Here is a 12,284-nt window from a genome sequence, read left to right on the forward strand (position 1 = left end):
AACAGAAAAACAGCACGTTTTGTTCACAGAATAAATAACAAAGTCACTTTAAGACAAGAAACAGTCATCCGTGATCGGACAAAGCCACCGGTCATCTATTCGGACAATGAGCTGATTGAAAGGTTGATTGACAGGTTTTGCTTTAGCAGGCAAGTCCTGTTTGAGCTAATCAAAGATCTCTCCCTTCAGCTATAGCATATATCAGAAAGGAAGACTGCAATGTTCCCTGCCCTGCAAGTTTCGATTGTGCTCAGATTTTATGCAAACAGGTCCTTTCAATATACTGTGGGAGATATGATCAGTGTACATCAGGTCCTTGGCTCTCAAACGCTACCTTATGCCGCGATCAGGCATGATTTTTTTGTCTTTCAACATGTCAGATAGGCAATCATAGGTTCATAAATTCTTGCCACGTATCTGTCGGGAGACTGATAACACTACAAGTTTTCATCAGGTTGTTAAGTGGCGCCCTAGATGCCACATGACAACCTGTTCTTCAATTATGTCACAAGGCCCGTTCATCGCGATCACATAGGCATCATATCCACCTACCCACCCAAGAGGAAGCAGCGAAGACTAAGCAGGACTTCTATTTAAAATCAGGACCACCAGGTATTGTTGGGTGAATTGATGGTACTCACGTTCATCTCCAAGCCCCCTCTGACTATGAAAATTTGTATGTCAGTCGAAAAGGTCTCCACTCACTTAATGTACAAGTTGTCTGCGATTCGGACATGGCCATTGTTGACTTTGTTGCAAGATGGCCTGGGTGGACCCATGATGCTTGCATTCTCAGAGAGAGTGCCCGTCATCAGGAATTTGAGGCAGGAAGAGTGAATAGTCCTCTCCTCGGAGATAGTGGATACCCACTGAAGCGCTGACTGATGACACGTGTCATGCAACGAGAATTGCACAAAAGCGCAACTACAACAAAAAAAGCATATATTGTGACATGGCATGGACCGGCCTAATTTTGGTGCTTGTTTTTTGGTTTTCACTGCCTCCGCAGTGAAATCCAGATGCATCCTGAACACATCTGTGCCATCGTTGCTGCCACTGCGGTGCTGCGCAACATTTGTGTCCAAAAGAGAATCCCCCTTGCAATGAAAAGAGAAGTGGTGCTGGCTCCTGTCATCCCTGGAGATATTGATGGATGACTCATCATATGACAAACAAGAACATCTAAAAGAATGACTGACCACTGTCAGAAAAATATTTGTAAAATGTACACTTATAATCTAACATCGCTTATTCAAATGGTTTAAATCAAATTCATGTTTGCATTTAATAAACAGCTAGTCGATCTTTTAATAAGCTCATCTTTGTGATAACAAATCTATATGATTCCTTTTTATAGCCTATTTAAACAACAAATACTGAATATAAACATATGTAATAAATCAACAGTAAAAGCAATCTCTTACATCATTACAATTCAGCTCTGAATATTATAAAATATTATTGTTATTATTATTACTTATACTATTTAATGGCCTAGGTCTATCAGATTTAGAGCTGAATTGGCATAGAAATGTTACACATATTTCATGACATCATGTACAAACATTTGAAGAACTATTAACATGAAATTGAGAAAGAGGAGAAAGCAAATAGAAACATTGTTTGAATAACTCTCAACAAAATGAAGTCCATAAAGCACAGTCAATTTTCTGGGAAGAGATGACAGCTTAATTTAAGACCCTTAAAATAAACAGATTATGTTTTGATACAGTATTTACAGAGATAGAAATTAAACCATGTCTTCTTTCATATTCATCCAATTTCTAATGTATCGAATGTAAAAAACTTGCTTGTAAACCTTTCTGGGAAGAGATGTTTCATAGAAATGACTAAAATGTATATGTAAAGTTGCAGAATCACTGTTAATCCACAAGGGGCATTGCAACCTTTAACGGTAGATTCAGATTCGTTGTTACGGAGAATTATTATTCAGAGAGAGTTAAAATAGCTAAGACGAGCCATATACGTTGCTTTTTATGAGTTTGTCCTCATTGCAGTTTTGGTTTTGTAAACTGAGCAAAACAATAATCAACCAGATTCTATGGTGTTTTTAATGTTTTAAAGTCTGTTTCTTGGTGCCAGAATAAATACATTCTTTTAAGTCAACACAGACTGACCAGAGAGTGTTTCTTTATTCATCAACTGCTGAGGGTAATGTGATGCCTATCATATCGTGTGTATGTATCTGTTTATATGGTAAAGCTGCATGTCTGTTGTTTTGTGATGTGGTGTATACAATAGCCTTAAGTTACATAACTCTTCTTCCTAATAAGGTGATGGACATGGTGTAAGCGAAATCACAATGAGAGGAATGAGTTAATAGTACAATGTGCAACACCCACAGTGGCCATAACAGAAAAATTTAGCCAACGTGGACTTTCCTTTAAAAGTTTTGTACACTTCTACCTTCATTACTTGAAGATATGTATATCTTCTCGCTAATTTTCAACATTACAGCAGAAAAATGTTGACATGCTAGTCAATATCATGGTTTTTCTGACTTAGCAACTACGTGTCAATCAACTCCATTTCTACATGTCAAGGGGCATTGTAGCATAAATGCATAATGACTTCCAGTTAGTGTCAGATTGTCGGAGGTAGAGCACAGATGCTCCAGCCTTATCCAGCACATTTTATCTAATGAGGCAATATAGCCAGTACAGTTGACTTTGCTCCATGGGTAAGATTATAGAATTGGGTTCAGATCAGCAGGTTAATTAAACCCATATGGTTCCACAGGAATGAATCAGGCCTTAATATAAAATCTCTTAGCATTATCTGTTGAATGATATTGCTATGCTACAGAATGTAAAGGATTCTCTCAAAACAGAGCAGATTTAAGCAAAGCTGCTCATCCATGAATTGTCTCTTTCCAGTGTCTATTTATTGCACAGTATGCATTTGCATTTTGTCTGTCTACTGTGTGTGGGTGGCACAATAAATGTTCACTGACAACAACAAGAAAGCACAGGCATCATGTGTGTACAAATCCAGCTGATAAACAATGTCTTAGTGTTAGGCCTGTAAGAGTTATAACAGACTTTGTATCTCCCCCACCTCAGCTTCTTCCAGAAGCCAGGTAGACTTAATGATGGTCGTTATACATACAAACGGCAGTCGCTCATTTTTCACTCACTGCACACGTGTTCAGCCTTGATTTGCCTCTTTTCACACATTCATTGAATTTGCTGGCAGGCACAGCAGTTTAGAATGGCAAGAAATGATCTGAAAAAAAAAAAATCAGCTTTCTTAGCTTCCAAAGTGCCGAATTGTCCTGATTCATAGGCAGTTTAACAGTAAATTCTTTTCCTACAAAGTAGGTTACAGGTATAGTCTGCACATGGAGGTTTCCAAAAATATTGTTGCTTTGAGTATATTAAAAACACAAAGCCGATTTAGAATTTTCCATTTGTTGCCGTCAGGCAACGTTGTGCAGTAAGGCTTGTTCTGAAAACACCATCCTAATCCGCTATCTATTAATACTCATTGGCAATAATGGACAAAGATACATTTCATTGTGTGAATGGGTGAAAGGAACCTGATTGAGTGGCTTGGTTCTTTTCCTGCTGATAGTGAGGACAGTGATCTTAACAGCGGACAATGGGGGAGAATGAATTGCACAATCAGCTTTCAGAGGTGGGGTTTTTTTTTTCCTGCAGGTTTCATCACAATAGAGCCAACACACAGAAACCACACGTTCGTTATCCTTCCAGATTTAGATTTTTCCTAAAGCAAGAATGATCCATATTTGCCATTTATGATAATACAAACGGCATTTTCCAAAGATCAGGGTGGAATAGGATGGGAGTAAGTAATAGGCACCAATAACATATGTTTTTCTTGGATTTCTTATGGCTTCTTTTTTTTTGTACAATCAAACATTATACTTGTATTTAATAGCATTTTAACCACCTCTGATTGAATCAATCAGTGAACATTTACTATGTAGAGCTGCCTGTGTGACAGCCAAAATCTGACTGAAACTGCTACATCTCTGCAGGATGAGTGATCTCTGAACCGAAACCGCGAAAGCACTGTCACACCTTCATGTAAGTTTACATGATTACCGATTTCCGCTCTGCTAGTAGCAGGAACACAGCTCACCGCAAACTGCTTCCTTTGTTTCGATAGTAAGATAATTCTTTATTCAGCAGCAATCGAGTGTGCGGAGCAGAAACAGGATGAAGGAATTTGTCTCATTAGCTCCAAGGGTCACTGTGTACCACCTCATTGAATTACTCTAATAGCTGTCAGTGTTAAAGCATGTAATGTAGGATTAGTGCAATGGTGATTCTTAACATGCTTCTATAAGGACGTTATCACTATTTTTTTTACATGGCAGGGTGCCACGAGTGAGCTGTGTTGGACTGTTGTGTTTTAAGTTTCCATATAATTTTTTGTTTACACATTCAGTGGCAAAGTTGGTGTTTTATCTGTAGCTTGCCAATCATGGGCAGGGCCAGAGGGGCGGCCAGGGCCAACAAGGGCCAACAAAGGCCGCCCCCGAATTCTGATCCAATGGTACCCGCCCCACCGGAATCAGTTTGGCTGACTCCTGCAAAAGTATATGAACAGCTTTAATTACAGTTACTTGCATATTGTCTTTAAAGCTGAGTTCGGGGTATGAGATCATACAAAAAGATGCAGGTTAACCTTAAAATTCCTTCCCTTTCTCTTTGCAGTATGTAGTCTGATTGCATGTGCATCGTGTGTGTGTGTGTTTTGGAGAGACTAAAGAAAAGGGAAGGTAATTTGTATGCGGAAATGTAGTGCATAAGATAAATACAGCTTCAAGAAAAATTGACATTATTCCTTTGTTATTATTTGCCCCAAAATGTCCTCAATCTTTTTCTATTCCTCAGTTGTGGGTAAAGGTAGGATGCATGTACTGGTTGAAAAAGATTCAGTCAACTGAATTGTTAAAGGTGAAACAGTCTATTCAGAAATTCAGTCCACAGAATTTTAACGAGAGGATCCCGATGCAAGCAACACACGGACACACTCATCACCTGTTTTTAAGTGACATGAGGCAAGAAAGGGCAATTTTTATCATGTTTCACTACATCTAAAGTCCCTGTGCTTTACATTACAATGCATGTGCCACACAGACATGCACCAGGTACCGTAAAAGGCTGCACCTAGTTACTAATGTTACTGTTGTGAAAGATAAGAATGGAGGTTTTCCTGACTGACAGTATTTCAGAGACTGTGAGACCTCAGTGCAAACACGTGATCTGTGGTTTTTAACACCCAGAACAACTACAGTCTTACCTTTATTTAACTGTAATAACAAATCTTCATTACAGTATTCTTTATTAGACCAATGTCACCAAAGGAGAGAGAAATGTACTGAAAGGAGCAGAGAAAACACAACTGCAGAAAATGTTTCTCACTGAATAGCGAAAAAACTGGTTCGACCTTGGCAGAAAGTGCTGTCTCCATTGAAGGCCTCAGCATTCCTAGTAAGAAGCTGACTGAGACAGTAGGTTTACGGTGCCTTTAAGAAGGAAGAAAACCAGAGAAAAACAGCTTGATCGACAAACTGAATCTGTCCATGTGAAAAACAGCGTTTGCTCTTTTGACAGATTATATCACGAAACGTTGAAATGGAAACAGATAAAGATATGATATAAACACATACGTGTAGATCCCTCTGGGTTGATTTTCAGTAAAACCGTGGCGCAATAGCTAGATATGCACATTGGAGTCACATTTCTCTTGGGGTTAAGTCTTCAGTCACTCTCAGCTGATCCTTCTCAAGAGAGCTGACTCTGCTCAGCGCAGAGGTGAACCTCATTAGAGTCTCCAAATATTTCTTTTTTTTCAGAAAACCTCCCTTTGCTTCAACAGATACTTGATGAAATAGCAGGCTCTGAAGCTCCTCTCCAAGCAGCTCATTTCTTTCACCTCGAGACTATCCCTCCCCTACTGTTCTTTTGGGGAAGATGGGTTGTAACCAAACCTCTCTATCTGTCTACTTGTGACCAAGACACATTGCTCTACTGGTCTCAGATTCCAAAGACTGTCGGAGGAATCACGCTTTGTTTTTTGGCGCCAGCTAAGCTGGTTCCTGCTAGGAAAATTAAGTATTGTAGAACCGTTGGCTCATTGCACCACCGAGACACACTGCTCGTTTCAGCCTGTGCACTGTGATAGAACAGAATAGAAGAGGAAATGTGCCGGATTCAATGAATGGATTTAAATAATGAGCGACAAAGAAACATTCTGTAAGGTAGCACTTTATAAAAAGTTCTAACTTATAGCCTTATTAATGTTTAATAAATTGTTCACAAATGCTAATAGATCAGCAATAACCCATGAATAAGAACAACCATCAGGTCACAATAATACAAGTGTGTAAATCATTAACAAAAAAAGTATCAAGAGTTTCCCACTTTATTATAAGCCATTGTAAATGTTTACAAGTACTTGATAAAATGTTCTTAAAATGATCCAAACTGACAGCTGTAAATGAAAGTAAGTTAAATGTAAATGTAAATGTAAGTTGTGTAATACCGTAAGTGACTAGACTGGCACTCAGTAGAGCCGATTCCACTGCCATGGCAAAAAAAAAAAAAAAGCCTTATCTGGCATTGTTAAGGAAAGTGATAACAAATCCCTGGACCGGACTCTTTAACTGGATTCACACCAAAATGTAATGGGTCGTTTTCTGGCCTACGCCCCCAACCCTCCACCGAGTTCAGTGCGACTCAGTTCAGTACAATTTGCGTAATCCTGCGGACAAACAGACACGGGTGAAAGCATAAGCGGTTGTAGTATAACTTGCATAGCATAATTTGTAGTTCAATAATTACAAGTCCGGTCAATTTAAAACTATTTTATTTGTTTTTAGCCAAAGCCCAAGAAGAATTAAGCCAATTAATAGGGTCCATATTTAAGAACCTACTGCAACAAAAGTCAGTTCATCCTTTATTGTTGACATTTCGTTCTCTAATTTTTGAAATATTTTGTATGTCTGCCTGTAGTTTGAGGATTTGATCCTGCTGGACATGGATGAAACCAGTCTTGCACAAATCTGTGGAGAGATGTTCTGCTGTTCTTCACAGATGATTCTTTTCAGCTCCTCTGGGCTGGAGGCACCTGTGGACCTTTGGAATCAGGTCAGGGGACAAACTTAACCAGGTCAAAGCTTTGACTTCTTTCTTCTTTACAAACATGTACGATTTTTGCATTATGTTTGGGATCATGGTATGTTGGAAAACTCCTCTTCTACCAAGCTTGTTGAGACTTGGAGTCATCTTTTCATTCAGTATTTGGGTATAAAAACCTGCAATCATAGTCTCATCTATAATTCTCAACTCAGAAACCATAGTCCATCCTGATATAGATTTGACAGTAAAAAATGAATAAATAATATGTACCATATTCATTTCTTGTCGTGCGTGTTTCATTATGTAGTAAGGCCTCATATTGCACACAGGCTTCAGAATATGAATAGACTCATTAATTTGGATTTGTAATAATCTGTGGGTTTATTTATCCCCATCTATGTTATGAGGATCCTCAGTTGAGGGGTTTAATGTTGATACAATATTGTGTTTGGCAGATCATGCAAAGGTTCAATTTTACTGTGCATTCTGACCTTATGATCGCTTATGGCTACTATGCAATGCAGCAGACCTGTGCATATCATGCAGTAAATTGCCATCGTTCAGAAAAATACTTTGAAATGAGTTACAGGATCACAAACTTCAGTTCATCTCCATGGAAACACGAGGTCTTGAAGTCCCCTCTCATAGCGCTCTTCAGCCCCGCATGCAGCCTCGGAGACTTGACGTGATGACGGTGAAGACGTCACTGTGCGTACGACAAAAGTCCGCAAGACCGCAAAGTGGACATTTGGGTTCAGCCTCTCACTACTCTCTCGCGCTAGAGAACACTCAGTGGTCAGGTTGCTTTCGGCAATGTGAACGTCTGCCAATAAAGCCGATTTGAATTGCTCTTTTGTAATTGGTCCCTTTGGCTGTCTGTCAAGTGCGCTCTGTCGTGGGATTGGGCTTCTCGCGGAGCTCTGTCCCTCTTGGCTGTACCTGTCTCGCTGTGAGAGGCTGACAGCTCTTCCTGCTCCACGCGCCGCTCCCGCCCCTTCATCCAGCTCCCAGGAATGAAGGAGGAACTGCTTGAAACGCATGTGTCACTTCCAGTATGCTACAAAACCGTGCTGCTGAGTGACTCCCTGGGATTACTTTGCTCGTTTTACGGTCAGAGGGAAGTACGGTTCGACAGTCTGGAATCACAGCCGGTGTTCTGGGGGTTGCGGGGCGCATAGGGAAGGTGGTGCGAGTGGTTTCGGAAGTGGAGCGTGGCAGAGAAAAGCGAGAAGGGGTGGGGGGGGGTGTCTTCTCTGTGTGATACCAGATAGCCTGCTTCGCCTGCTTGCCACGACGGGATTGACGTAGAATATGGCGGAGCATCACCCGGTTTCCGACAACAAACACAAATCCTCTCTGAACTCCGGCGCGTCGTACTCTGGGAACGGGCGCAGCAGCACGGCGGTCGTGGAAAGAGGACACAACGCCGGGCCGGGAGGAGGAGGAGGAGGAGGTCTGTCAGGCGGCCTGTCGCAGCCGGCCGGTTGGCAGTCCCTGCTGTCTTTCACCGTCCTGTTCCTGGCCTGGCTGGCCGGGTTCAGCTCCAGGCTCTTCGCTGTCATTCGTTTCGAGAGCATCATTCACGAGTTCGACCCCTGGTGAGTTGGTTTCCCCTTGCACCCCCAGCCGCTTTGAGCTGTTTGCTCAGATATGTTGCTAGGAACGGACAGGGAGCCCCGGCGGCACCGTGAGGAAGTTTCTTTTAAAACATATCAAGTGAACGGGTTGCAGTTCAACTTATGACGCGCCTAAACTCACAAAAACAGCGTCGTTTCTTTTTGGTCTGTCCACCGAGAACTCCGAAACCTGCATGGTATCGACTAACATAATGGGTATAAATTGGAGCAATGGTTATGTAGCTTGTATTTACTTACTGTGATTTAGAATTACACTTGAGCCGACCGTCAGTCATCTTGGACATGGCAACTCTGTCATTTTGTCGTTTGTCGTCATTGCTTCCAAATACATGTCTTTGCGTGCTCATTTCAAAATACACCCCTTCATGTGGGCTCACCTCGCGCTGTACCACGTGACGCCTGTGTACCGTATCTGTTGTGGTTAACTGTAAAGTGCAACATTTAACAGCCTGTGTGTGTGTGTGTGTATGTGTGTGTGTGGGTGGGGGGGTCACAGTAGAGTTATATAGGACAATAGTGACCGCTTCATCTGACGCGGCTTGAACCCGGAAAGAAGCAGCCACGAGGTGACGGGCTGAAGTCCTTCTGACTCCGATTTCTCCTTTATTCGGCTGCGATTCGTTGCCTTGCAGCGGTAGTACCGGTTACAGGGCACTTGGCCTCTGTGCCAGCCAAGTGCCATTCGCCTGCTTCAATAGGAGCATGTCATGGATCTTAGTGGCTTTCCAGTCATCATTTTGTACCTTATTCTGCACATTATTCCTACAGGCTCTTTGGTATGACATTTGCATAGTAACTTTCTAAAGTTTATAAAACTGATTGTCCTTACATTGAACTGTGCTCCGTATTCTACATGACAGTTTTCAGTTTTCACATTCATATTGCTTTGGATATGTTTCATTTCCATCAGACTTACCTTGATATTTAGCATCGTTGTGTGGTTGTGGTACAGGCTGCTGGGTTTACTTCAGATGTGAAAAGGGTTTCCTCACACTGTTCTCAGATGTTAGCGCAGCCTGTCAGCTGCTGACATCTGGACAATGAGGTTAGCAGACTTTGCTGCAAGATGAGGTCTAAGGAGGCCTGGCTAAACAGTTAGAATAAGTCTTTATTTATTTTTCTTTTGTATGGTGTATGATTTTCAAAGTTCACATCAGAGATAGTGAAGAACCTCAGATTAAATGGGTCAGCGCTCTGCCCAACCAGAGCTGCTGATGTTTTTTTTTTTTTTTTTTTTTTTTGCAGTGACCATCATATTGTTTGTTTTCATTTGAAAACCTGTACCAGCATGGCTTTTCTCAAAACTTGTTCAAACTTTTTATTTGTACACCAAGGGACTGTTGCCTGGCCCAAGACTGCATTGCATCACTGAAAGCACTTAATGATTATTCTGAGACCAGCATTGTGGATTAAACTGCCAGCTTCATGTCTGTGAATAAAAGAGGAGGCTTGAAAGCTTTGACTAGACGAGAATACTTCAGTTTTTGTATGTCGCTTTCTGAAAGACTAACATAGTGTGACATTGCATAAAATGTATGCATACACTGCTTCATTGTTCTATCCATCTCCCTTTGCTATCAGACTGGCACTATTATGTACAGGTGTGTGAAATCTTCTGTGTGCGCGTGTGTGTGTGTGTGTGTGTGTGTGTTCCGGTGCTTGGCAGTCAGTATTTCTCCTGCAGGACGCGATCAGATGATGTAATATTGTTAAGGTCAGGTAATATTTGTTATAAATTTCACACCTGACTAATGTAATAAATCATTTATGAATTTTTAAATTGGAAAACAAAATGGTGCATAAATACATTTTCTATCGATTTTTATATCAAATCAGTTTAAAGTGGTGATTGCATTTTATTTTAGGCAGGCATGACAGTCTACCTCATCTCATGTATTGAAAGGGAAACCCTGGTGTGTGAGTGTGTGAGTGCTACTGTGTGCACTTCAATTGGTGAACGGGAAGTAGCTCATTTTTGCCTAACGGTTGTAAATGTGTAACTGGCTCAAATTTGAATCTGCTTTTTGTTTGTTAAACAGACATTATGAATTTGTGGAAAGAGTGTGATTTTTTTTTTTTTTTTTTTCTTCTTTTTTTTTTTTTTTTTTTTTTCTTTTCTTTTTTTCAGAAATGTTAGATCGTGCTATTTGATTTGACAGCAGAAGTGTGTCGGGACCGGCACTAGATGGTTAGTTATGCTTTGAAATTGGGCTGACTTAATGATGCACTGAACAACATCAGAAAGAAAAAACAACAGCTTTATTAGCACTTAGGTCTCTGTCTGATGCACTAAAGGTTACTTGCTAGTGAGGTGGACTTCCCTCAGAACAAAGTCTGGCAAGGAGACGACCTTTCATCCTTCTGGCATCTTTTGTTCAAAGCTTCAGATGTATGAACAATAGTGCCAGGAAATTTAAGTGCAATTACTGTAACTTGGTTGCCATTTCTTTTTTGAGGAATGATATGCCTTATCAGTGCGATCATGAAATCATTATACGATCCAGATAGAGGTGAAAAAAAACAACACAAAACCATCCTTTGGTTTTTTGGCATTATAATCATTAGGGCTGTATATTAATAATAATCTCCTGATTCGATTTGATTTTGATTTACAAAGTCCGGAATCACTTCAATTCTTGATGGTTCAGTTACATTGGATAAATACCAATGTTGTGTAAGGCGCTTCTCAGAATTTATCCTGGGAACTTAAATTTTTTTCACATTCAATAAGTGAGCAAAACTGTTGTTTCCTTGAATCTAAAATTGTTCACATTATAGGATACATTGTAAACACATTTCCCTCATATAAAGCGGTGGACCAAGAATTTATTTTCCATGGCAAATGCAAAATTACTAACACATGATATATATATATATATTTTTTTTTTTTTTAGGCTTACATGTGCAAAGAAGTTGCGCTAGAATAATAAAAATCTTAATCTAAAAATTTACAAGGTTGTCATCATTATCCTTTAAAAAATAAATGCTATTCCATACAGTATTTTATCAATGGCAGGGCATTTTATTGAATCTGAATCCAGTTCCGAATCCGCTTATTGAATCCCTTTTCCAAAATAAATTTCAACTGTTTTGTCTAACAAAGATTTAACTTAATATTCTGTAATCTTGGGGACCATTTACTAGACAAGCATGACACTGACACTGACTAATAGAAACTACGATAAGTAACTGTCAAACCTAACCCGTGGATATTCTGTTGTTCTGAAATGGTGTAGGACTTGCACCACATATTAACCACTGCTCTGTGAAAGTCATGAACTTTCACTCCTGACTGCTGTGAGGGAATGCGCCGTTTGCTCGTCACTGGGGGGCGGTGCTCCAGCTGCAGAAGCCGTAGAAACTAAAGTAAAAACAACACAGTGAAAATATTAATTCTAATTTATGATTCAGTGAATATCAATTAAATTAATGGCTAAAATCTTGCATGCACAATGTATTTAATGATACCTGAAGGAGAACTCATCGATTCTGCTGGGTCACAAATACAGTGTAG

At 40.2% G+C, this 12,284-nt stretch overlaps 1 protein-coding gene across 1 annotated transcript in view; it reads left to right on the top strand.

The window, feature by feature from the left end:
* Positions 1-7,915: 7,915 nt before the first annotated feature.
* The window catches only part of LOC120783884 (dolichyl-diphosphooligosaccharide--protein glycosyltransferase subunit STT3B-like), a 76,990-nt gene continuing 72,621 nt past the window's right edge, over positions 7,916-12,284 (top strand). The window contains exon 1 of the mRNA XM_040117233.1: positions 7,916-8,731. Within this exon, the coding sequence (XP_039973167.1) occupies positions 8,445-8,731 (287 nt within the window). The 5' untranslated portion in view covers positions 7,916-8,444. The remainder of the gene's footprint in view (positions 8,732-12,284) is intronic.

Source organism: Xiphias gladius, chromosome 22, assembly GCF_016859285.1.
Source record: "Xiphias gladius isolate SHS-SW01 ecotype Sanya breed wild chromosome 22, ASM1685928v1, whole genome shotgun sequence".
Taxonomy (NCBI): domain Eukaryota; kingdom Metazoa; phylum Chordata; class Actinopteri; order Istiophoriformes; family Xiphiidae; genus Xiphias; species Xiphias gladius.